Genomic DNA, 24,826 nt, shown 5'->3' on the forward strand with positions numbered 1-24,826 from the left:
GGATCTTATGAAAGGAACTCTTCTGTCAGTCTGTTAGGCGTAGGGAACGAGACCAGTCATCATGGTAATTCAGACAGATCCGTGCTCAATAAAGACGCCATTTGTTGGTATGGCGCAATTAAAAGTCACAGGTCAAAATCACATTTACATGCATCAATCAAGCCTTTAAATGATGATCCTGCTCATCAATTTTAAGATTAACTTCACGCTGAATCCAGTTTGAATAAGTTAGTTATTACTTCATCAAGTCCCAGTCTTTATTTTTCATTATTATATTAAAAAAAGGCCTGCAGGCCATGGAAAGGCCAAAAAGGCCCAAATGTGACATTCAGCCACCAGAACCAGCACCACTGCATGCAGTGAAACACTGTTAGAGCCTCCTCTGTACTAGTTAAACTACTACTACCAGTGAGCTTGTAGTTTACAGTGTGAAAGTGTTTGGAGCAAATATATATCCTTCATTCCACTCGTTCACACCCTCTCCTTCTGAAGCCGAGCTCAGCTCAGGTGTAACTGGTCCGGCACGACCATCAGGACTGAAGGACGGACCCAGCAGCAGTACAACGGACTCTATTCCAGGCAGAAGACATACAGGAAAACAGACTGAGCTCTTAGAGAAGTCCCCTCGCTGGACCACCGAGCTGAAACCACAGGAAGCAGAACACACTCTGAAGTTTACCAGGAAGAGCACGGAGATTCAAACATCAGGGTCGACACCGGGGACAACACAAGGGTTAACGCTGCAGCGACTGTGTGAGCCCGGCCCATTGACTTTACATGTAATCTGCTTGCACAAATAATTCTTAACTCTTTTGGTGTGAACGCACCATAACAGGTGAGAGGGATGGAGCTGATGAGGTGCGTGAGAGAGGAAGGAGAGAAGGGAAGCTGAGCTGTGATCCTGGTTTTGTTGAAATCTGAGCTTCTTGTGAACGTGATGAACTGTGACGAGTTGTCCAGCGGCGACCGGTTGGTTTTGTGTTGACTCAATGCAGTGGAAAGTCTTCAGCATCCTCACGTTCTCTTCAGACCACAAACACTGTATTAGTGTTGAAATACAAGTCACACAGCCTGCATGTGTTATTAAAAGGACTAAAGAAAGAACGCCGTCAGTGCTCCTGGGGTATCGATGGAGGGGGAGGCGTGGTTTGAATGCACTTATTAAAAGTGTGAAGAGAAGTGTGAAGAGAAGTGTGAAGAGGGCATTTTCAGGCTGAAGGGTTGTCGACTGTCATTGGAAACAAGACATTCGTATCACAGTAGTTATGAAGGTCTTCACACAACACATTCGTAGCCATGGATTGGGAATATCTTTCCACCAAGAAGTTTCAGCAACGTCAGCAGCAGCATGTACGAGTGGAAGTGTAAAGCTTTGTTGTGGGTCCATGAGCTTCACAGTGTACAGCAGTTACACATTCATGAACAGTGTGTCCTGTACTTTGTTTTTGGGATTTAAATGTACAATTGGCCTTATCTTTACTGGGAGAAGAGTGTATACCAAGTTGTGCATGAATTAACGATCCTGGTAATCTTTAATGACATTTTCACATCACCTTATATTATCTTGATCAGGTTAATCAGCAGTTACGGTTATTAAATCACTACTTTGTTTTATGCGTTATTGAAAAGATACACACATCTTAAAAACTTAGATGTCGACAGGCTCTCTTTTAGACAAACAGAATATGTGCTGGTGTTTCATATGAGATCAAATGTTTTAATGTAGTTACAATTATCAGAACAATGCAGACATTCAGGCATCCTCATGCGGCTCAGAGGTGAACTGTAAAGATAAATGTTGAATATCAGAAGACGGAAGAAGTTCTGCTCATTTACTTGGTGACTGTAGTAACACAACCTGCACCCAGCCGGCTGGAGAAGACGTGTTGCTCATGGGTAAAGAACTCACACCAGCATGTTATTCTGTCAGCTCAGTGTGTGTGTGCGTGTGTGTGTGTGTGTGTGTGTGTGTGTGTGTGTTTGTGTGTGTGTTACTTTGTCAGCATGTGAGCAGGTAGCTAATGCAGAATAGCTGTTAAGCTAGCTGTGCTTTAACAGGGACAGAGCCAGTGGAGCTAAAGGCCAATTAGCCTGCAATGAAACGCTAATGAGAGTGTTTAGAACTGACAGTAAGAGGCTCCTCTGTGGAGAATGAGAGTGTTTTCACTATCCTGTGTGTGTGTGTGTGTGTGTGTGTGTGTGTGTGTGTGTGTGTGTGTGTGCATTTAAACAACATGGCAATTATGCACTTAAGAAGAAGCAATATCATTTAAATTATTTAAATTTCCAGGGTGTGCAGTTTCTTCCCAGGAATGGATCGTTTTCATCAACCAATCACGTTGTGCGTACACTTTATTGTACGGAGAGAGAGGAGGACTCCTTTCTACAAAGAGCAGACCGGAGCCGTCACAATGAAATCCTTGTTAAATAAAATGTACTCAGAGCATTCAGGAAACAGGAAACTCAATAACATATCTTTCAGAAACTTAGATATCATCTCTGACAGCTGTTCCTCTGCCTGCCAGACACACAATCACTTTTCCTCTAAATTTAAGTTAGTCACTGAAGGCAAAGTAAGATGTTCATGGTTCATGGTCTGTTAACCGTGCACTATACAAATGTCTTGACTCTTCATGGTATCAAATGTGGCTGCCTCTTGGGTATTATGTTGTAATTATACATTCATTAATAACAGCCGGCTGAAACAAGTTATCCATTTGTAACAGCAGCTACAGTCTCATGAGCGTTTCACATATTTCAACACTGTCCTCCGTACACGTAGAGACCTCCAGGCAACTGGTCCAGATCATTTCAGATGCCAGACACGAGACACTGACTGAGTCTGAGTGAAAAAGCAGCAGGGATTGAATGGTGACTGCAGTGTGGATGCATCATGCGTGTGCTCGTTGTTCAGAGGAGAGATGTAGTGACCCAGTAAAGCTGACTTAGACTCTCAGGCACTTGGAACAGAAAGTCCTTTAAACCGCTGACGTTGACACTGAGATGACAGTTTCAGGTCAGACAAAAAGTGTCGTGTTTTTGTCATTTCTCTCGTTTGGATGCCTTTGCTCCCTGCATGACTGCTGGATTGCATTTAAATGCAGGCCTAAGCATCGGTTTGCTTTGTTTCAGACGAGGTGGTTTTTGGTCACGCTCGCAAAGCCAAATGTCTTTTTTTGTTGTTCTCTGTGAGTCAGAAGTTAAAACTGGATCAGTTCCTGTTTGAAACAAAAAAGTGTGTTTTCTTGCAGGAGCTGTGTGTGAGTGTAACTGTGTGTGTTGTTGAACATGTGTAGATTTAGTTCTGCACGCAGCAGTGTGTTATTATCAGTGCGCTCAGACAGTCTGTCTTTCCCGCCCCTTCTCTCCATCCACAAACTGCAGAGCTATCACAATGCAGACCACGGTGGCATTCCTCTGGCCGGCATGGCTCTCTGAATCCGGCTGTTCTCCCAGAGCGGCACATGTCTGTGGCTGCTTAAGAAAAGAGAACAGAATTTAAAAAAGCAGCCAGTTGACCCTCCGTTTCAACCATGACTGGTTTGTATCTGCAGATATTACATGGTTTTGAGACACGGGGCTGGAGGTTTCATGTATTTCAGGAAATGAGTTATACTGGGGTCATGTGTGGCAGCCATGCAATTATTTTGTTCCTTCTCAAACCACCTCTGGTTTTTCTTAAACTTTCAATTGACTGTTTACACTGGTCTTGGTGTCCAGAGGCCATGCGAGGATGATGTGAGTTTTCCTTCTGGTTGCCTGGTAACACCCCTTCCCTCTTCCAATCCATCTCTGCAGAGCAGCGGACATAACAAACAAGAATAAAATAAGTCCCTGCTACGTGCCGTTAATCCTCTGTGTCTCTTTCTTCCCAGGATGGAGTGATGATGGGATGGAGTTGAAAATGGGCCAGTGGGCAGGGATGCGAGCCCCTCTCCTCGGCCTGGCCCTGCTGCTACCGTTGCTGGTCTTGGAGCCGCTGCCCTGCTGCGGCCAGAACGCCCCGTCGGGCCTGCAGGATGGACCTCGCTTTGGCTTCACGCAGACCGTCTACCACGCTACGGTTTATGAAAACTCAGCAGCACGCACCTATGCCAACAGTAAAGTTAAAATGGGCATCCACCTGGCCCAGCGCACCTGGGAGATCCGCTACAGAATCACTTCAGGTGACGATGAGGGGTTTTTCAAGGCAGAGGAGTTTGTGCTGGGCGACTTCTGCTTCCTGCGCATACGGACTAAAGGAGGAAACGCAGCTATCTTGAACCGAGAGATCCAGGATAATTATGTACTGACCGTGAAAGCCTCTGTGAAGGGAGAGACTCTCCTTGAGACCTGGACTAAAGTCAGCGTCCAGGTCTTGGATATGAATGACCTGCGACCTTTGTTCTCACCCACTACTTACTCCGTCACCATCGCGGAGAGCACCCCTCTCAGGACTAGCATAGCACAAGTTACCGCCACTGATGCAGATATTGGCTCCAATGGGGAGTTTTACTATTTTTTCAAGGAGAAAATGGAACTTTTTGCTGTACACCCAACCAGTGGAGTGGTTTCTCTCAGTGGAAAGCTAAATGTTGATGAGCAGAATCGGTACGACTTAGAAATCCTGGCGGTAGATCGTGGCATGAAGCTCTATGGAAATAATGGGGTCAGCAGCACAGCCAAACTTTTTGTCCATGTAGAGCGCGTGAATGAGCACGCCCCAGTCATGAAGGTGGTCACCCACAGCCCCTCGGGGCTTAATAAGAACCCGGTGTATGCCATGGTCACTGTGGAAGACGTAGATGAAGGCTTGAATGGAGAAGTTGACTCAGTGGTCATTGTTGGTGGAGACCCTTCAGAGCAGTTTTTTGTTGAAAGATCTGTGGAAGGGGAATTTGCTATAAAGGCCTCTGAGTCGTTAAATTGGGAGACGTACCCTTATGGATGTAACCTTACTTTGCAGGCTAAAGACAGGGGAGTCCCACAGAAGTTCTCTGCCGTCAAGCTCGTCCACATTATGGTCCAGAAACGGCCGACAGCAGAAGCTGCGTTTGAGCGGGAGTTGTATGAGGTTCGTCTGAATGAAATCTCACCACCAGGTACAATTGTAGAGGCCGTCAAAATCCGACCAGAGCCAGATGATGCAGAATATATCATGACACCTTCTGCAGATTCAGCTTTTTTTCAAATGAACACATTAACAGGTGCAATCTCAACCACCCAGTGGTTCACTCAGGTGTCCCAGGATGTGTTCAATCTGGAGGTATTGGAAATAGATAGTGAGCTCAAAGTTAAAGTGCGGGTAACCATTGAAGATGCCAATGACAACCCACCAACATTTGATCAGGCTTCTTATGAGGTTTTGGTCAATGAAAGTGTACTTGTTGGGACCAATGTCGTGACCGTTTCTGCAGTGGATGAGGATAAAGGTGAAAATGGATACATAACTTACAGCATTTCCAGCCTTCAGTCATTACCCTTCAAAATCAATCAGTTTTCTGGTCTCATCAGCACCACTAAAGAGTTGGACTTTGAGTCCTCATCAGAGAGCTTTGCATTTGTGGTGAGAGCGTCTGACTGGGGGTCGCCTTACAGAAGAGAGAGTGAAGTTAATGTCACAATCCACCTGGAAAATGTAAATGACAACCAGCCATTGTTTGAGAAGGTAGCGTGTCAGGGGGTCGTGCCCAGGGATTTCCCAGTGGATGAAGTGATCACCACAATGTCTGCCATTGACATAGATGAGTTGGAACTAGTGAAATATAAGATCATTTCAGGGAACGAATGGGGGTACTTCGACCTCAACCCTGATTCAGGGGTTCTTTCATTGCAACATTCCCTTGCCACAGCGAGTCCGAAAAACAGTGTCTTTAGTCTCAAAATAACTGCCACAGATGGTGAGAACTTTTCTGATCCCATGTTTGTTAACATCTCTGTTGCTCATGGGAAATCTCCTCCAAAAACGTTCAACTGTAAAGAGACCAGGGTAGCCCAAAAGTTAGCTGAGAAATTACTAAAAAAGTCCAAAGCGAGCACCAAGCCCAAGCTCGAGGAAGGTTTTATTGACCTTTTCTCTGTCAATCGGCAAACGCCCCAGTTCGACAAAGCTTTCCCCACAGATATTGCTGTGCGGGAAGACCTAAAGATTGGTTTGAGTGTTTTCAAGGTCAATGCCTACGATGGGGACACAGGTTTCAACGGTCAGATTCTATACTCTATTTCAGATGGAAATACTGACAGCTGTTTCATCATTGACATGGAGACTGGTCTTATCAGTGTCTTCCTCCCAATGGACAGAGAAAGGAGGGATCGGTATCTCCTCAACTTAACCATCTATGACCTTGGCCTTCCACAGAAAACTGCCTGGCGTTTGCTTACTGTCTACATAGAGGATGCTAATGATAATGCACCTCAGTTTTTACAAGAAGGAGGCTATATAATAGTCATACCCGAAAACACTGCCATAGGTACTGATGTTATCCAGGTTGAGGCAACTGACAAAGACCTTGGACCTAATGGGGAGATCGTATACTCTGTTTTGACCAGCACCAGCCAGTTTGGTATCAACTGCACTAATGGGATAGTGTATGTTGCTGGCCAACTAGACAGGGAGTTTGTTTCAGCTTTTAACCTGAAGATTGAGGCCCGGGACAAGGCAGAGAAAGGAGACCAGCGGTTTTCTGTGATAACTTTGAAAATCATATTAGAGGATGTGAATGACTGCCCCCCACTGTTCATCCCCATCGTGTACAAAGCCAGGGCTCTGGAGGATCTCCCAGTAGGAACTGTTGTGGCATGGTTAGAAACACAGGACCCAGACCTGGGGTTGGGAGGACAGGTCCGGTACTCTCTAGCCAACGACTACAATGGATGGTTTGAGGTAGACAGGACCAGCGGGGCGATTCGACTCACCAAAGAGCTCGACTACGAGACCCAGCAGTTCTACAACCTCACCGTGAAGGCCAAAGACAAGGGAAGGCCCGTATCGCTTCTCTCTGTCACCTTTGTGGAGGTGGAGGTCGTAGATGTGAACGAAAATCTCTACGCTCCATACTTTTCCCACTTTGCCTTGACAGGATTAGTCAAAGAGAACACCCGGATTGGAACGACCCTCCTCCAAGTCACCGCTCATGACGATGACGCTGGCAGAGATGGAGAAATCCAGTACTCCATTCATGATGGCAGTGGACTCGGACGGTTTGCCATTGATGAAGAGACAGGTGAGTTTAATGTTTTGTGTACGTGTAAATTTACTTCACTAAATATTGTACTTGGAAAAATGTAAAGGTCAGGACAAAAGCCACATGAGAAAGTCAAGGTAAACTAAAATGGACCAAAAGCAAGGTGGCAGAGGAGAAGCTGCTGGTCAGCAGAGCAGAGCTCCACATCACAGAGGTGACAGTTCATTACAACTTAGTGATTTGTTTAACTCGCTGTACAGGATGTCAGCAACATCTGTGCTTCCCAGAAACTAAGTGTTGTGTAACACGGTGTGTGGAAACTGGACAGACTCTCTTTTTGGTGTAGTGTGTGTTCAGCAGGGTGGTGTTGGCATTGTCTTTAGATATCTATATATTATATAGAAATTAGGATTTTTACAAATCCTAATTTCTTGAATTAGCAACATATTCTATATTTACATACATATTTGATATAGTCTGAATTCATCACCTGTCCACAAGGACAAAGGTTGTCAATAGAACATTTTGACTCATTATTTATCAAACAAACACTCACATAGATACACACACAGTCGTTAATCTGTCCAGATTGTCCCAGGGTGATGAACAGGAGCAAACACAGATCCACACAGTCGTTAATCTGGCCAGATTGTCCCAGGGTGATGAACAGGAGCAGAGTGGAAGGAGGATTTATTGCCCTTGTTAGCTGAGACTTGGCAAGGCCCATAAATCATCCCCACGCTGCTGAGAAACACGACACAACACAATTACTACTTCAATTATTAAACACACACACACACACACACACATTGGCCAGCTCTGCAAACCATCATTTTGTATATTTATTTTAAAGAACGCTGTAATTTGTATTTAGGGGCGGGGCCTGGGTGCAAAGGGTGGAGCAAAGAATTGTGGAGTAAACGCTGCTGACCAGGCAGTGTGTGTGTGTGTGTGTGTGTGTGTGTGTGTGTGTGGAAGGGGGGGGGCTCTAGTACTTTAGTACTTTGCATGTGTATAGTGTCTCAGTGTAGGCGCTTTTTTCTCTGATGTTTCATAACATAATGAGGTGGTGGGCGGCTTGATGCTGTTGTGTTGTGTTGTGTTGTGGATGTGTTGTCGTTTCCAGCAGCCGGCTCATCATTAGACACACACACACTTACCTTGAACACATAACCTTTCCATGTCGGTCTCCCACCCACTCAGTTCAGCAGGAAGCTCTTTACACCGAGGCTCTTAATCACAGTGTCACTCTCCCTGGGAACTGCAGTGTTCTGGGAAAGAGAGACAGAAAGGAGGAGGAGGAGGAGGAAGAAGAGGAGGAGGAGGAGGATGAGGAGGAGGGGGACGAGAGGGAGGAGGAGGAGGAGGAGGAGGAGGAGGAGGAGGAGGAAGAGAATTCATGGCTCCTGTTCTACAGTGATTCATTTCTGACAGGCGGGGAGGCCGGCAGCTTTGTGTCCAACAGAACAGCTTCGTGGAGCCTGGAATGTGCATCCAGGAGTTAACATGCACTCTAAAAAGCCCAACTTCAAATTTGTTGTCCTAACACATTTTTTTAAGTTGAGTCAACAAATAGCGTTGAAAAAAGTTGAACTAACTCAAAATGTCAATTTTATTAATAAGGAGTGGAATCCACTGAAAATGTTAAGTTGAGAAAACTTAGTATAGTGAGTTGGGCATCTACTGAGGTAACTAAGACCACCTTGCATGTGTCAGTAAACACACAAACAATAAATAAAACATATATATATATGTATATATATATATATATGTATATATATGTACGTATGTATATATATACATATTTATATATATATACATATATATAATATAATATAATATAATATTTTAAATAATGAAATAAATTTTAAAATATTTTCTTTAGCCCGTGTTTAAGATACATTGATTTGATGATACCATTGTTTCTTTATTATATTTCGATAGTTTTTCAGATCTCATTTGATTGACATGTACTTTTTACATCTTAATCTTAAACTGCTGAATGTCTGTTGACAATACATGTTCAATAAAGAGAGAGAGAAGAAAAAAACGCCAACTGCCGTAAAAGAAGCAGAAGAAGAAGATAAAGAAGAAGAAGAAGAAGAAGAAGAAGAAGAAGAAGAAGAGATTCAAATATCCGTCTACCACTGCGCATGCGCACGTCCGCATGAGAGAGCAATTTCGCGCCGGTCAACGCCAGCTCAAGTGTTTCTGCAGAATGCCGTCTACGTCCCGCACCACTTAACCAGGTAAGACTGTGTATGTTCAGTGCGTTAGCTAACGAGCTAGTCAGATAACCTGTTGATTTTTAATGCCAAAGTTAACATTACGAAGTTTATAACGTGACAGACACCAGCCTACTTTTCACGTGTTCATAACGTCATATGTAATTTTACGATAACGACCCGCTTGTGTTAGCTAGGTTAGCTAACATGTTGCTGCAGTGCCTCGCAGTACTTTAGCGTTGGTGGCGTCGGGACTGCCTCTAGACTAGAGACTCTAGTTCACTCTTTAGTTACCCGCGCGTAGCATTCAGGTGCACTAGATAGCGACCAGGACCTGGACGGTAGCGCCGTTGGCACCTGTTCGCCCGCAGGGACCACGCGAGTCGCCCGCGAGGCATGTTCTAAAAATAGAACACATTTTGAGCTTCGTCAAAAATATATTTGTTTTTATCAACCGACCTGTCTACATGGTCGCGTTACAACTCTTCTCTGTAACGCCATGCACACAGACACGGGCGGGCACACAGGTGAACACCCAGTGGACAGAGAGCAGCGAAAAAATACGTTGCGTGCTTTTTACAATGAGATTTGCAGCTATCACTTTTAAAGCAGTAAATGTATTGCTGCAGCGTGGAGCTCCATGAATGGACGTTTCTCTCTTGAGACACTGCAGTGACAAAGCCTGCACACTTTGTGGTTGACATTAAATTGGAGTTAAAGTTGCATCATTGTTTCCTTTATATGCAAACTGTTTTGTATGTTTCTAAAAGTGCAACTCTGCAAATAATAAGTGGATTTAGTGATATTGTGTTGTCCAAGTTTAATTTTTTGTGTCATTCTCCAAATTTATTTTGTATTATGTCAAATTTTTAATCTTCAATTTGTGTTTTTCAGATGACAGATGTCCTTGCCCACAAAGTGTACAGCTCTGCGAGGTCTACCTTTCATTGTGAAGGAGGAGCCGGACGGCTTGCTAAAGACATGTCTGGTAAGACCAATTTGTCATTAAGGTTGCACATTGAGCAAGAACACACTAATGCAAACTTTCATCAAACCCTCATTTCTACTTCACTGTTACTTTGTTAATCCATCTAAATATTTTAATAAGTGTAACTTTTATAGTTTTTAATTTTATGTGATATCGCCAATACTGGCAATGTTACTGTAGCATCAAGGTTACAAGTGAGTATAATGCCTGCATCACATGCATTTTGTAACAGCAATTCTCCTTCAAATTTACATTTATAATTCCAAGCCCAAATTGGTCATGGGTTTTGAGACTGATGCATATACACATTTTGTCAGTATTTAAATTACAAAGTTATTCTGTCAGTACATTTTCAAAGTTGAAGTACACTTTTGTTGAGCTAATCTTTTTGAGAAAATAAAACAAAAACCTTTACATCAGCACCCTTTGCCGCTAATAATCTTTAAGGTGAGAATCTGGCAGATTTGGAATGGTAATGTCCATTGTTTTATGGCAGATTTGTTCCAGTTTAGGTTTTTGTCACTTATTAAATTAAAGGGAGCCTGTACCGTGAGAGCAAATGTTTCCCTCTCTTTTGCTCAATTTATTTAATTTAACAGACTATGACGATTTAAATACTATAATCCTAATGTGTAGGAGGTGACTCTTGTATGAAAGTTTTTATATTTTAGTTTTCAAAATCTGCATGAAAATGTATTTTGGCTTTTAAATTGTATTGTTACAGAATGAGAAGGAAAAAAAGATGAAAACTTAAGAGGCGGTGAATATTTATTATTGTCTCAGTATGCTTGTTTTTGTGTAGAATACAGACCCGAAGGAATCTTATGTGAAAGAAGTTGAACTGGGACTACTTGCTGAAGATGACGTTGGGACGGTCCGCTCAAGTCTAACAACACTAAGCATCGCCCTGATTACTGAGAAACGGATTGTCATGGATGATATATGCGACATCCCAACTGCATTTGCCCTTTTGTTTGGACTCATCTATGCTCTCAACCTGGAGTATCCAAAGGACATGAGGTACACCTTCAAAGTAATTCAAAGTTGTTCATGAACTTTGGTACGCAGTGCTCTGCCTGGGTTCGGTCCTTAAAAAACAGTTTGCTCAAGTAGTCTGCCATATGTAAACCCCGCCTATGGTCTTGGCTGGATTTTGAGGGGGGTAAGAGTTCAGGTTGCAGTTGTCTTGTTACAGACAATACATTTTTTATGTCAATTCATTGTAAAAACAATATAACTGTCCCACTGTTGATAGTGTACAGTGCCCATAATGATAAACTGATATTGGAATCAGCATTGGTACTGTGTATGTTAAGAAAGCATAACTTGTACTAAATTGTTGTTTTTTGCATCTTAACAGTTCTTGTTAAGATATTGCAGTTTTAAACAGTAACTGGATGGATAGATGCATGGATAAGATAGGTTTTTAAGCCATTTTATACCTCCCACCAATGGGCCTGACTAGACAGTCTATTGTTACAACAAAATAAAAAAAATGTTCCTGAATAAAACTGCAACCTGCACCAAAACCATCCTTAATCAGACCAGTTTCAAGGGAATGCCATTGTCCTTCTGTGTTTTATATACGTTCCATCATATACAATGTCCCAAAGCTTGTATCAAGGCCTTGATTTTGGATTTATTTTTTTATTTTTTTGCAGCCATTTGGGTTTTATGTCTATGTTCAAGTGTTGACACCTGGAATTTGTATAGTTATGCAAACAAATGTTTACTTGTTGTTAATAAACATTTTGTGTTTGAAGAAGTTTGTTTTGTTTAACTGTTGACTTTTCCAAAGAAAATGATGTGCATTTTTAATTAATTTAAATGAAGGCAACGTTGCAAAGAATTGAGTGTACTCAACTAGTGGGCAGTGAAATTTAGTAACGACACTTTAAGTTTGAAGTAAATTTTCTCAACAATAAATTTAAAGTTGTTGATTGATGTTTTCAATCTACAAGAACACACAATTTCAAGTTTCTCCAACTAGACTTAATATTTTAAGTGTTCTGAACTTAAGTACATGAGTAGATGTGACTATCAAATCAAGTAGTGGTAACTTAAATACATAAGTAGGTCTGACTAGTAATGTTACGTTTGACAAACTTAAGATAGCACTTTGAGTGAACTTCTTATTATAAGTTGACACAACTCATTACCTTTAGTTGAGTGAACTCAAAAAGGCTTTGCAGCTGGTTGCCTCACTTTTTTAAGTTGACTCAACTTTTTTTTTTTTAGAGTGGAGGCAGACAGGCACACTCACACACACACACTCACACACTCAAGGTCTTCCCTGCTGGAAAAGGGTTGTTTAAAAAAACCCATAGTGAACGTATTCATGTTATCAATAATACCGAATGCAGTATCTGTGATACTTTGTTCTCTCATATCTGTTGATGATGAAATATTCCTGAATCTATTTTCAAATGATGACGGATGGCTACCAGCCAGAGTCTAGTCTATTCATAATGAACCCAAACTATGTTCACGCTTCTCAATGGGAGCTGGTTCAGCTCTCCGGGTGCATTTCCTCTCCGCTGGTGAGCAGCGACCGGCTGTAGGTAGACCTGAGGCTCGCGGCTCGTCATTAGAGATGTGACAGAGGGTAAGGAGCTTAGACATCAGGAGGGAGCTTGAAATTGAGGCGCTACTCCTTCAGCATCTCATCTGGACGCCTCCCACTAGAGGTTCTCCAGCCACGTCCACCTGGTAGGAGACCCAGAGGAAGACCAGGACACGCTGGAGGGATCTTCTCCCCCAGCTGCCCGGGAACACCTGGCGATGCCGTACCAATGGCAGTTCCCATACAAAAAGACCAGTACTTCACTGGAAGCCTCTAAAGTGAATGTTAGACGTGTACAGTGCCCGGTTTCTTTCTCCCACCAAGCCGTGTCTGGATAATGAGAACATGAACGTAACCTAACGGCTGTGTTTGTCTCTTCCTCCACCAGGAGTCATCTACACTACGGACATGTTGGACCGCGAGACCAAGGACTCTTACTGGCTCACCGTGTACGCCAGCGACCACGGCGTGGTTCCCCAGTTTGCTACCATTGAGGTGTTTGTCCAGGTGGAGGATGTCAATGATAACGCCCCGCTGACCTCAGAGCCGCTGTACCGGCCCTCCGTACCCGAGAACTCTCCGCGGGATGTTTCTGTGGTCCAGATCCAGGCTCAGGACCCGGATGCTGCGCACCCTGCAGCAGCCGACAGGCTCAGCTACCGCATCATCAGCGGGAATCCACAGAACTTCTTCATCGTCAACACCCGCACTGGTGTGTGTGTGTGTGTGTGTGTGTGTGTGTGTGTGTGTGTGTGCGTGTTTGCGTGTGTATGTCTTTTTTCTAATTGTCTTCTCTGCTGTTTTTTTTCAGGTCTGATCACCACAACCTCCAGGAAACTGGACCGTGAACAACAAACGGAACATGTTTTAGAGGTGAGGAGTGTGTGTGTGTGTGTGTGTGCGTGCGTGTGTGTGTGCGTGCCTGCGTGCGTGCGTGCATGTGTGTGTGTGGATGATAGACTCAGATTGGAAGAGTTTTGCTTCAGTAGTGTCATATAAATATGGATTATTTTATTGATGATACTTCAGTGATGACGTAATATTAAGCTGGCATCTCTCCAGTTGGTGTGAACTCTACTGACTTCATTTTCAGACTTTAGAAACAACACTGAGAAATGGAAGTACTTTGTATTCAAGTCTGCAGCCGGTGTGAATGTGTGGCTGGGTATCGAATAGAACCCATTTTTATAATATGTCCTGTATTTCCTGTACAGAATGGCATCAAATGGATGCGCAGCCCTCGTCTTTCATCAGGTAGTTAATGCTTTAACGCAGCGTTGAGAACTTGAGCCTGACGTGAAAGTCTTGTTGTGTAGTTGTTGTGTAGTTTGTGTTCTCAGAGCAGCGGTGCTGCCGTGAGCCGCTCAGCCTCACAAAGAGAAACACAGTTAGTCTCTCAGGACTCGCTGCAGCTCACAGTCCAGACTGAACACTAATGCTCAAAGCTGCTGACCCCGCGGTCTGATCCATGCAGAGCACTTTAAAGCAGCATCACTTCTGGATCTGTACTCTTCTCTCAAAGAGCAGAACTTTCCTCACGTCACAAGATGTTCAGGTCACTGGTTCAAGACAACACAGACTGGACTTTTCTCACTGAGGAAGAAAAACTGAAAACATGAAAAGCACTTATTGCTTTTGTATATTGTGAATCAATTGCTGGTGTTTAACATCTTTAAGCTAAGCAACAGACTGGACATGGACATCCTGGCCCCGTGTCTTTGGATCCAGGATCCAGTCCCTGAATTGAAAGACATTCTCTGCATGCGGTAAATCTCTCGATGCCCCTGCAGGTGCTGGTGTCAGACGGCGGTTCGAGTCCCAGGCAGAGTACAGTGTGGGTGATGGTTCAGGTCCTGGATGAAAACGACAACAAGCCCACGTTTCCTGAGAAGGTCTACCAGGTTAAACTTCCAGAGAGAGAGCGGAGAAAGAAGGGCGATCCTATCTATCGGGTGTTTGCCTACGACCGCGACGAAGGGCCCAACAGCGACCTCTCCTACGGCATCGTGGACGGAAACGAGGAGGGCAAGTTCTTCATCGACCCCAAGACTGCAGTGGTGTCTTCACGCAAGGCCTTCACCGCAGGGAGCTACGACATTCTGACCGTACGCACACCTTCGTCAACTATCAGGCCTGATCGTCGACACCTTTAAGGACGTAGAGAACGTCTGTTCTCCTGCATTCACATGTTACCAGTGCATGTATTCAGTGGTCTCTCCTTGTAGTGTTAAAATCAGTTCAGTTCTTGGAAGAAAGCTGATGCAAAGACACACATTCTGGTTCTGGATATTGAACTATTTAAGGCTTCAGAAATCAAACACTGAAAGCTGCAGGGTTGTTATATTATATTCTGTCGGCTTTGTGATAATTTTACTGAAATGTTTATTTTGGCAATGCACACAACTAAAGATTAACATCGAGGACATTAAGGCGCTTTATTACCTGATCCAGATTCTTAGTCACAATCTAGTTTCAAGAACTTTACTATTTTGGATATTAAATGCATGAAATCATGAAACAAACGGGGAGGAGGGGGAGCAGGACTTCAGAGCATCGAACCGATTGAGGATGGAGATCTGCATGAACTGTCACCACACTGTAGCTGTCAGTTTACAGTCACTGGCATGGTCCACTATCTCAGGCTTAACTTCCCATCAACCCGCTGGATTGGGTTCAGTGTTGACAAATTTCCCTTCAAATGGCACCAGAACAGGATTTCATTGCATCTTATTCTTTGTTTTCCTACATGCTACTCCTGCGTGCCTCTTGCTGAGCCTCCTCATCACAGTCTGACGTCTTTGCTCTTCAGATCAAAGCCACGGACAACGGCCGTCCTCAGAAATCCTCCACGGCTCGCCTGCACATCGAGTGGATTCGTCGACCTCCTCCCTCAGCGGTCCCGGTGCTCTTCGATGAGCCGTTCTATAATTTCACTGTCATGGAGAATGACAAGGTGGCAGAGATTGTGGGCGTGGTCTCCCTGCAGCAGAGCTCCGCCCCCTTGTGGTTTGACATCACAGGTAAAATCTCCCATCCTTTGTAAAACGGTGTGTGTCTGTGTTTGTGTGAGGTGCAGACACCGTGGCCTTGCTGCATGATCAGTATGCTCGGCCCATGTCAGTCTGTAAGGCCTTTAGGAAAGGTGACGACAACATGTGACACCATGAGGCCTGTAGGAAAGGTGATGACAACAGGTGACACCATAAGGCCTGTAGGAAAGGTGACGACAACATGTGACACCATGAGGCCTGTAGGAAAGGTGACGACAACAGGTGACACCATAAGGCCTGTAGGAAAGGTAACGACAACAGGTGACACCATAAGGCCTTTAGGAAAGGTAACGACGACAGGTGACACCATAAGGCCTTTAGGAAAGGTAACGACAACAGGTGACACCATAAGGCCTTTAGGAAAGGTGACGACAACAGGTGACACCATAAGGCCTTTAGGAAAGGTGACGACAACAGGTGACACCATAAGGCCTGTAGGAAAGGTAACGCCAGGTGACAGTCTGGAGAGACCGCTTATGGATTGAAGGATCAAACCTTAACAAAAGTGTCTTCATGATTCCTATGTTTTGTAAAAGGGGCTTTCCCTTGAAGAGATTAAGTGTTATTTATAAATATTATTCAGGACTTATTCCGCTCCTTTCATAATGTCATAGAGAAGCACTGGCTCACTCTCAATAAAGAACATCCAGACAGATTTTAAAGCCAGTGTGACGTTCCCCTATGAATGGGAAATGCCCAACGTGGAGCTCTTAAATCCTTTGGATTCGTTCACTTGCACCCACTTGAACGGCTTAACAAGATTATGTCATGCGCAGCGCTCTCAGCATTATGTATGCCGACGACTCCGCTGTGTTGGAAGGGATCTCATAAGTCTAATAGTCTGTACTTTTGATTCTAATTCCATTAGTTTGTAATGCCATTCAATACTATATGTACACTGACACTGTGTCCTGTCAATGAGCGGGACCAGGCTATCAACTGGAGAGACCTTCTGCTCTCCATAGCTCTCTCTCGCTCTCTCTCTCTCCCTCTCTCTCTCTCTCTCTCTGTCTCTCTCTCTCTCTCTCTCTCTCTCTCTCTCTCTCTCTCTCTCTCTCTCTCTCTCTCAAACAGGTTTCTTGTGAGTCCATGTTATTCATAATGTGGTCTTTTTGGTTGAGGAACAAAATCTCAGTGTGTACCAATACTTTGATGGAGGCTGAGCTCATCAGAAGCAGTTGCTGTCCCCGTCTTGTCTCCTCACCTCCTTTGCCGGTCTGTCCTTCCTGTCTCACCTTCTCTCTCCTCTCTCCTCAATGCTTCACGCCTGGAAGGTCCCAGGTCTTTCCGTGAGATGTTCTATATACTGCAGAGTGCTTGTGGCAGGAACTGTTCCTCTGAAGGTATCTCGTTTCCAACTTCCACTTCCCCAGTTGGCTGTCTTCCCTCTGCTTCCTTTTCTTTTTCCTTTCCTCTTCAATTTCCTTGTGGTTTATGCTCGTCGCTCCATGCTTCTAATGGTGCTGCTGCATGCTGTGTTTGCCTGACGTCTGTGTTTCTTACTGTGTGTGTGTTTCACATGTAGGTGTTATATTGCAGCTAGGGTTCATTGAAGGTTTGGTTTTGTCACAACCTGTGTGACAGTCTAATGACCTCGTGTTAGATGTGATTAATGCCTGGCTTCATGCACAGCACCGTCTCCAGCAGCCTGCGCCTCTCTGAGAGGAGTGTGGGCATGCAGGACATACGGAAGGAAGGACATGTTGTCACTTGAAGACATGCAGCGTAGTACTGCAGGGTGCGAGGGGTTACCTTGCTTTCTCCTGTGTCTCAGCGGGTTGAGGTGAGACATCACCATCTTCTACTTTGAGACACGTTGAGCAGTATGAACCGGCTCTTTCACAGCACAGTGCTGGATGTTCTGTCTCTGTGAGACAGGAGGCTTCCTCCGGCCAGCGCCGCTCTTCTCTGGGTGTTTGGTCATGTTCTTCTGTTGTGGTGCACACAGCAAGCAGCACAGCCATGTTACAATAACTTGTGTTTGAACACCGTCGTGCTCGCTCTGGCTTCTACATGTGCATGTTCTGACAGCAGAGCAGCTGCACGTGTCTCAGGGCGCCACGGGCACGACCTTTGACCATCTGGTTCATGCCCAGATCATCAGAGCGTGTTTAGTTATCTGTCATGTCATGGCTGTCATTTTAAACAGCTAAACATGTTAATAGATCCTTATGCATTTATTGTACATGTTTAACCAACAGATGACATGTTAAGATGTTTTAATGTGTGTGTAGTGGTGTGTTGCAGACTAGATCCAGTGAAGGGCAGTGAGGGAGGATCATTTCTAAGGGCCAAGCAGGACTGAACCACTTTGGTCACTGTGCAATAAAAGAAAACTCCCAAAGGAAAGCAAGGTCGCAGTCTTCACCTGCTTTGTTAGAAAAGGATTCACTGCTGAGAACACACACACACACACACACGCACACACACGCACACACACGCACACACACACACGCACGCACACGCACACACACACGTGGCAGTTGTTTCTCTACAGAGGAAACCTAGTGCAGCTCAGATCAAATTAAGCTTTTCAATGAAAAACTAAAACAGCTGATCAGAGAAACTCGCATGTTAAACGTGTCGGGTGAATGTTTTGAATCCGTTAAGCAGAGAGGAACACAGGGAGCTCATCAGCTGGCATGGAGCTCATGCTGCTCTGCTCCTGACACCGGATTGGCGCGTGGGCGGAGTCAGCAGCCATCTTTCTTCACCTGTACATCACACTCAATGAGTAGCATGTGGGCGGAGTCAGCAGCCATCTTTCTTCACCTGTACATCACACTCAATGAGTAGCATGTGGGCGGAGTCAGCAGCCATCTTTCTTCACCTGTACATCACACTCAATGAGTAGCATGTGGGCGGAGTCAGCAGCCATCTTTCTTCACCTGTACATCACACTCAATGAGTAGCATGTGGGCGGAGTCAGCAGCCATCTTTCCTCATCTGTACATCACACATGAGCATGAGCAGCAATGGTCTCCATTCATGTGCCAGTCGGACTAAACAGGCAAATCAGCAATTTGAATGCAGTTCGTCACATCAAAACTATTTCAGCACATGAATGAAAACCCTTAAAATGCATAAATACAACTTTTTGGTTTGTTTTCACATATTCATCATAACTGTTGGGAATCAAGAGTCTGTCTGTATGACTGACTCTCCTCTTCTTCCTGTCTCCTCCCACCTCTCTCTCCTCCCTCCTCTCCTCTCCTCTCCTCCTCCCTTCTCCTCTCCTCTACTTCCTGTCTCCTCTTCCCTCCTCTCTCCTCCTCTCTCCTCCCTCCTGTCTCCTCTCCCCTCCTCTCTCCTGTCTCCTCTTCCCTCCTCTCTCCTCCTACCTCCTCCCTCCTCTCTCCTGTCTCCTCTCCCCTCCTGTCTCCTCTCCCCTCCTCTCTCCTGTCTCCTCTCCCCTCCTCTCTCCTGTCTCCTCTCCCCTCCTCTCTCCTGTCTCCTCTCTTCTGTCTCCTCTCCCCTCCTCTCTCCTGTCTCCTCTCCCCTCCTCTCTCCTGTCTCCTCTCTTCTGTCTCCTCTCCCCTCCTCTCTCCTGTCTCCTCTCCTCTCCTCTCTCCTCTCTCCTCTCTTCTGTCTCCTCTCCCCTCCTCTCTCCTGTCTCCTCTCCCCTCCTCTCTCCTGTCTCCTCTCCCCTCCTCTCTCCTGTCTCCTCTCTTCTGTCTCCTCTCCCCTCCTCTCTCCTGTCTCCTCTCCCCTCCTCTCTCCTGTCTCCTCTCTTCTGTCTCCTCTCCCCTCCTCTCTTCTCTCTTCTGTCTCCTCTCCCCTCCTCTCTTCTCTCTTCTGTCTCCTCTCCCCTCCTCTCTCCTCTCTCCTGTCTCCTCTCCCCTCCTCTCTCCTGTCTCCTCTCCCCTCCTCTCTCCTGTCTCCTCTCTTCTGTCTCCTCTCCCCTCCTCTCTCCTCTCTCCTCTCTCCTCTCCCCTCCTCTCTCCTGTCTCCTCTCCCCTCCTCTCTCCTGTCTCCTCTCTTCTGTCTCCTCTCCCCTCCTCTCTCCTCTCTCCTCTCTCCTCTCCCCTCCTCTCTCCTGTCTCCTCTCCCCTCCTCTCTCCTCTCTCCTCTCTCCTCTCCCCTCCTCTCTCCTGTCTCCTCCTCCCTCCTCTCTCCTGTCTCCTCCTCCCTCCTCTCTCCTGTCTCCTCCTCCCTCCTCTCTCCTGTCTCCTCTCCCCTCCTCTCTCCTGTCTCCTCTCTCCTGTCTCCTCTCCCCTCCTCTCTCCTGTCTCCTCTCACCTCCTCTCTCCCCTCTCCCCTCCTGTCTCCTCTCCCCTCCTCTCTCCTCTCCCCTCCTCTCTCCTGTCTCCTCTCTCCTGTCTCCTCTCCCCTCCTCTCTCCTCTCTCCTGTCTCCTCTCCCCTCCTCTCTCCTCTCTCCTCCTCTCTCCTGTCTCCTCTCTCCTGTCTCCTCTCCCCTCCTCTCTCCTCCCTCCTGTCTCCTCTCCCCTCCTCTCTCCTCTCTCCTGTCTCCTCTCCCCTCCTCTCTCCTGTCTCCTCTCTCCTGTCTCCTCTCCCCTCCTCTCTCCTCTCTCCTGTCTCCTCTCCCCTCCTCTCTCCTGTCTCCTCCCTCCTGTCTCCTCTCCCCTCCTCTCTCCTGTCTCCTCTCTCCTGTCTCCTCTCCCCTCCTCTCTCCTCTCTCCTGTCTCCTGTCTCCTCTCTCCTCTCTCCTGTCTCCTCTCCCCTCCTCTCTCCTGTCTCCTCTCTCCTGTCTCCTCTCCCCTCCTCTCTCCTCCCTCCTGTCTCCTCTCCTCTCTTCTCTCTCCTGTCTCCTCTCCCCTCCTCTCTCCTGTCTCCTCTCTCCTGTCTCCTCTCCCCTCCTCTCTCCTCTCTCCTGTCTCCTGTCCCCTCCTTCCTCCCCAGGTGGGAATAGTGACAGTGTGTTTGACGTAGAGAAGGCAGTGGGCACCATCATCATCGCCAGGCCTCTGGATGCTGAGCAGCGTTCCTTCTACAACCTGACGGTGCAGGCCAGCGACGGCAGCAGCACTGCATCCACACAGGTAGGCTGAACACCTGGTTAGCAGTACAGAGTACACAGTACACACAGAGTACACACAGGTAGGCTGAACACCTTGGTGGTGTGTCATATTGGTTCCTGTGGTCGGTACGTGAGGACATTGGTTTTAGGAGAACTGCCGCTGGATCAGCTGTCAGTCAGCTGGAGAGACTTTTGATGCAGTTTGTGTCTTCACAGCTGTTGTCGTAAGGTTACCTGTTGACCCACCTGCACACTATGTTCTGTGTCCATTTCTACTGCAGAAGGCATTGATATGATTTACTCATTATTTAGGTCTGGATTTATTGATAATCTGATCGTGAATTCATATTTAATTACCCCAATTATGATGATGGTGCATTGAAGACTAGACATGATTTAAATGTAAATGATGTAACCCATGAAACACTCAGCTTCACGTGAAAATGAGGATAAATGATTTAAATGTTTCTTACTGACAGACTTTAACTGTATTCATTATAAACTATATTAAGAAATATCAGATTTAGTTTGATCAGCTGCAGCGTTAAATCAATAACTAATATCGTGTATCTGTTCCATACCTGTAAAGCTTCTAAAATAGCTTACTGTCACATGACCTATGACATCATTGTTTGTTTCCTTCATGAGCTTCACATAAGCCAGAGGGTTACTCTGACCAAACACACATTCAACGTTCAGTCCAAGGAATAATAATAATCATCATCATCATCATCATCATCATGAAATGCTCGACTACAGACACATGTCAACCGAACCTCGTTAATAACCATATTCTCTTTGATGCGGTGAACCTGTACATTTCAATCCCATGTGTGTGTCTTCAACACATCTCAGCTCTAATGAGCTGTTGAGTCGTTGTTGAGGTAATAAAGTCTGATATGACGCTTCATTCGTACCTCTGCGACACCGTGTCAAGGTGCATTTCAACTGGCGTTTGGGTGATAAAGCTTTCTGCTCACACACACACACCTGTAAGAAGGGAAGAAGCCTCCAGGTGGACGCTCCACAGCTGAGCAGCACAAGGCCGACTGCTGCTGCAGAAGGTTTAAATTCAGACTCTTTGTCCGGCAGCTCTCGTCTCCGCCTCCCTTCTCTTCTTGTGTGTGTTCGCAGACCTTTTCTGGGTGTAGGTGAGGTTTTCACTCGAGTCTTACTCCTGCTGCTGTTTTATACTTTGTAATCTTTAGATTCCAGTTGGGATGTAGTCAGCCCAGTGACTCGGTGTGAGGACTCCATCCACTATATTCCTGTTGCTTTCTGCCCACCAAAAGACTCACAGATTAAACGGTATTATATAGCTCAAATTATACTTTAAGTTCACATCAAGGATCTGTTTGGAATGATGTCTTCTGCCCAAGTCTGTTGTTAAGGACTCGGGGGACGATGCTGAGGATGGTCGGTCATGTGTGACCATGCAATGGAACCGCGTCGTGTCCGCTGTCTGGTTGAAACAGAGCAGTATTTCAGGATCTGTCCAACCTGAACTTTAAAGTATATTTCTCCCCGTTCCAAAAGGCCAGACTGGAAGGCCTTCGTTGTCGCATCCTCCTGCGTCTCCCTCCAGAAGGCAGTGTGTTTCTGTGTCTCTGTTGACACAATGAGCTGTCTCTTCTCCGGCTTATTCATGTTGTGGCTGTTTAACAAGTATAGTGATGAAGGAGTAGCTGTGTGAAGAATGAACCGGGGAAGCACACCAGAGAGGTTCAGACACCACTGTTCACCCAGCTAATCTCTTTGGGAAGTGGATGGGATCATTTTGTGATCAGAGTTGCAGGATTAGAAGGTTTCAGAGGTTGTAGGATCTGATGGGCTTCATTTGAAGCCAACTGGTGTGCACAGGGATAGTCCTGCTATTTACCAAGATCCCAGACCCGTAGTACAGCTGTTCACTGTCCATGGATACAGCTTTCTAAAACACAGACATGTCATCACTTTAGAGAGATGTCACATGTCCAATGCCTCTGGTACGAGTCTTTTTCTTACGCAGAGAATAAATAAGCAAGGTGGAAGAGGTTTTCGACACTGAGTTAGAGGTGTTGATGCGACTCTGTGGTCGTTGTCGTGCTGTGTAAATATCAAACTGCTACAAAAATCACACCTCCATCCATTATCTGACCGGCTCATCCTGTTTAAGGCGCTGGAGCTGACCCAAACGACGGCAGGGAACCCGCAAGGCCGCCGCCGGGCCGCCGCGCCGCCGCGCAACTGCTGCTGAATTTAGAATCGGAAAAATCCACAAATCAGCCGCAAATATATAAACTGCACGGGTCAAAGCTGAGGGGGTAAAAAAAATAAAACCGCATTTTACGGTAGCTCCACATAGGTCCCTGTCGTTGTAGAGTCTTTACGTCCATCGTGTCGCCCGAATGAGAGCTGCTGTTGGCCCAAACCCACGACACAACCCATCAGTCTTTCAGTAGTTCCTTTTTGTTCTCAACCTTTCCGTTGTGAAGCTCCGTTTGCCTGCGAACTTGTTTGCTGATCTGAAAATCCTCTCAGGTCCCTCCAAACCAAGAGCACAGTGTCTGTTCCAGCCACGTCCATTGATTACAGCGCTTGTTCATGGAAACAGAGAAACAGAGATGCAATCCGATTGGATAAGAGCTCTGCTTAACTAGCAGCAGCACCGCGGCCGGAAGCTGAGGAACAGACGAAGACAGGAGCTGTGCACTGAGAAACAATTATAATACATGTAGTGTATTATATCAATTAAAGAATAAAATAGCTATAACGGTGTGACTGTGTTTAGGCCAGCAGAGAAGGCCCCACTCTGGATTAGCAAGGTCTTGTCCAATGGAGCAGAATAAAACAACTCAATGAATGAAGTCTTCTTTCTCTTCTGTTTCTATATGTCCTTGCCCTCATGTTCCAGGTTCACATCACTGTTTTGGACAACAATGACAACGCTCCCATCTTCTCCCAACCAACCTATGACGTCACTCTGTCTGAAGACACGCCGCCTGACACCGAGGTGGTCCAGGTTCTAGCATCGGACCGTGATGAGCTTCACCGGCTGACTTATTCTCTGCAGAGCTCAATAGACCCAAGTAGCATGCGTCTGTTCCGCATCCACGCTGCGCTGGGCACCATCTACACCGCCCAGAGGCTGGACCACGAGTCCTGTGCCCAGCACATCCTCACTGTCATGGTAAGCGCTCTGTCTGATACTTGAGATCTTGTATGATCCGCTGTGGTTCTTATAGTCTTGTCTTGCGGTCATTCAGTCCTCTTTGTCATTCATCTTGCTGATGGTTTCCAGACTAGAGTATTTCGTTTTAGTGTTTTTCTTTCGTATGTAATAAGATGTAGACCTGAATGTTATTTCACAGGTGAATTTTTATGGGCTAATATAGTTTCATTGGTTTTCCAAACAATCGGGAGAGGAAAGAGGTTCATGTGATACAGACCAGCTCAGTGTGGATAAGAGCAGGAGTTCTGTTTTTGTGTTGTTATACTTTGGACAATGATATTACTGGACACCTTTTTAGATTCAGCAAGTCCATAATGATCATATTTTACTCGTACATACTTTGTGACCATGGAGCATGACTTTTTTTTAAAATTGTTTTTGCCGCAGGTGAAGGACCAAGAGTTCCCATACAGAAAGAACCTGGCCCGTGTGCTAATAGAAGTGGAGGATATAAACGACCATGTGCCCATCTTTACCAGTGCACTCTATGAAGGCTCGGTCTATGAGTCCGCAGCAGTGGGATCAGCTGTGGTCCAGGTGACTGCCTTGGACAAAGATAAAGGTGTGAACGCAGAGCTACACTACTTCATTGAAGCAGGTAGGCACCTCTGAGAGCTTCATACTTGAAATTGTAATATTTACCTGTA

At 45.6% G+C, this 24,826-nt stretch overlaps 1 protein-coding gene across 8 annotated transcripts in view; it reads left to right on the plus strand.

Annotated features, from left to right (window-relative positions):
• fat3a (FAT atypical cadherin 3a) overlaps positions 1 to 24,826 on the plus strand; it is a 72,086-nt gene that overhangs the window by 20,980 nt on the left and 26,280 nt on the right. For 4 of the 8 annotated variants that reach the window (XM_068585296.1, XM_068585298.1, XM_068585301.1 and 1 more), the window contains exons 2-10: positions 3,876 to 7,202; positions 13,328 to 13,651; positions 13,751 to 13,812; positions 14,730 to 15,044; positions 15,749 to 15,959; positions 17,264 to 17,332; positions 20,851 to 20,990; positions 23,862 to 24,137; positions 24,567 to 24,777. In XM_068585296.1, coding sequence (XP_068441397.1) covers positions 3,893 to 7,202; positions 13,328 to 13,651; positions 13,751 to 13,812; positions 14,730 to 15,044; positions 15,749 to 15,959; positions 17,264 to 17,332; positions 20,851 to 20,990; positions 23,862 to 24,137; positions 24,567 to 24,777 — 4,918 coding nt within the window. In that variant the 5' untranslated portion in view covers positions 3,876 to 3,892. Of the gene's footprint in view, positions 1 to 3,875; positions 7,203 to 9,397; positions 9,413 to 10,282; positions 10,377 to 11,178; positions 11,397 to 13,327; positions 13,652 to 13,750; positions 13,813 to 14,729; positions 15,045 to 15,748; positions 15,960 to 17,263; positions 17,333 to 20,850; positions 20,991 to 23,861; positions 24,138 to 24,566; positions 24,778 to 24,826 lie in introns of those variants that run through there. The other 4 variants (XM_068585299.1, XM_068585300.1, XM_068585302.1 and 1 more) reach the window with 2 other exon arrangements.

The sequence above is a fragment of the Clinocottus analis genome, unplaced genomic scaffold (genome assembly GCF_023055335.1).
Source record: "Clinocottus analis isolate CAN_PGR_092001 unplaced genomic scaffold, fCliAna1.0.p SCAF_2, whole genome shotgun sequence".
NCBI classification, from domain to species: domain Eukaryota; kingdom Metazoa; phylum Chordata; class Actinopteri; order Perciformes; family Cottidae; genus Clinocottus; species Clinocottus analis.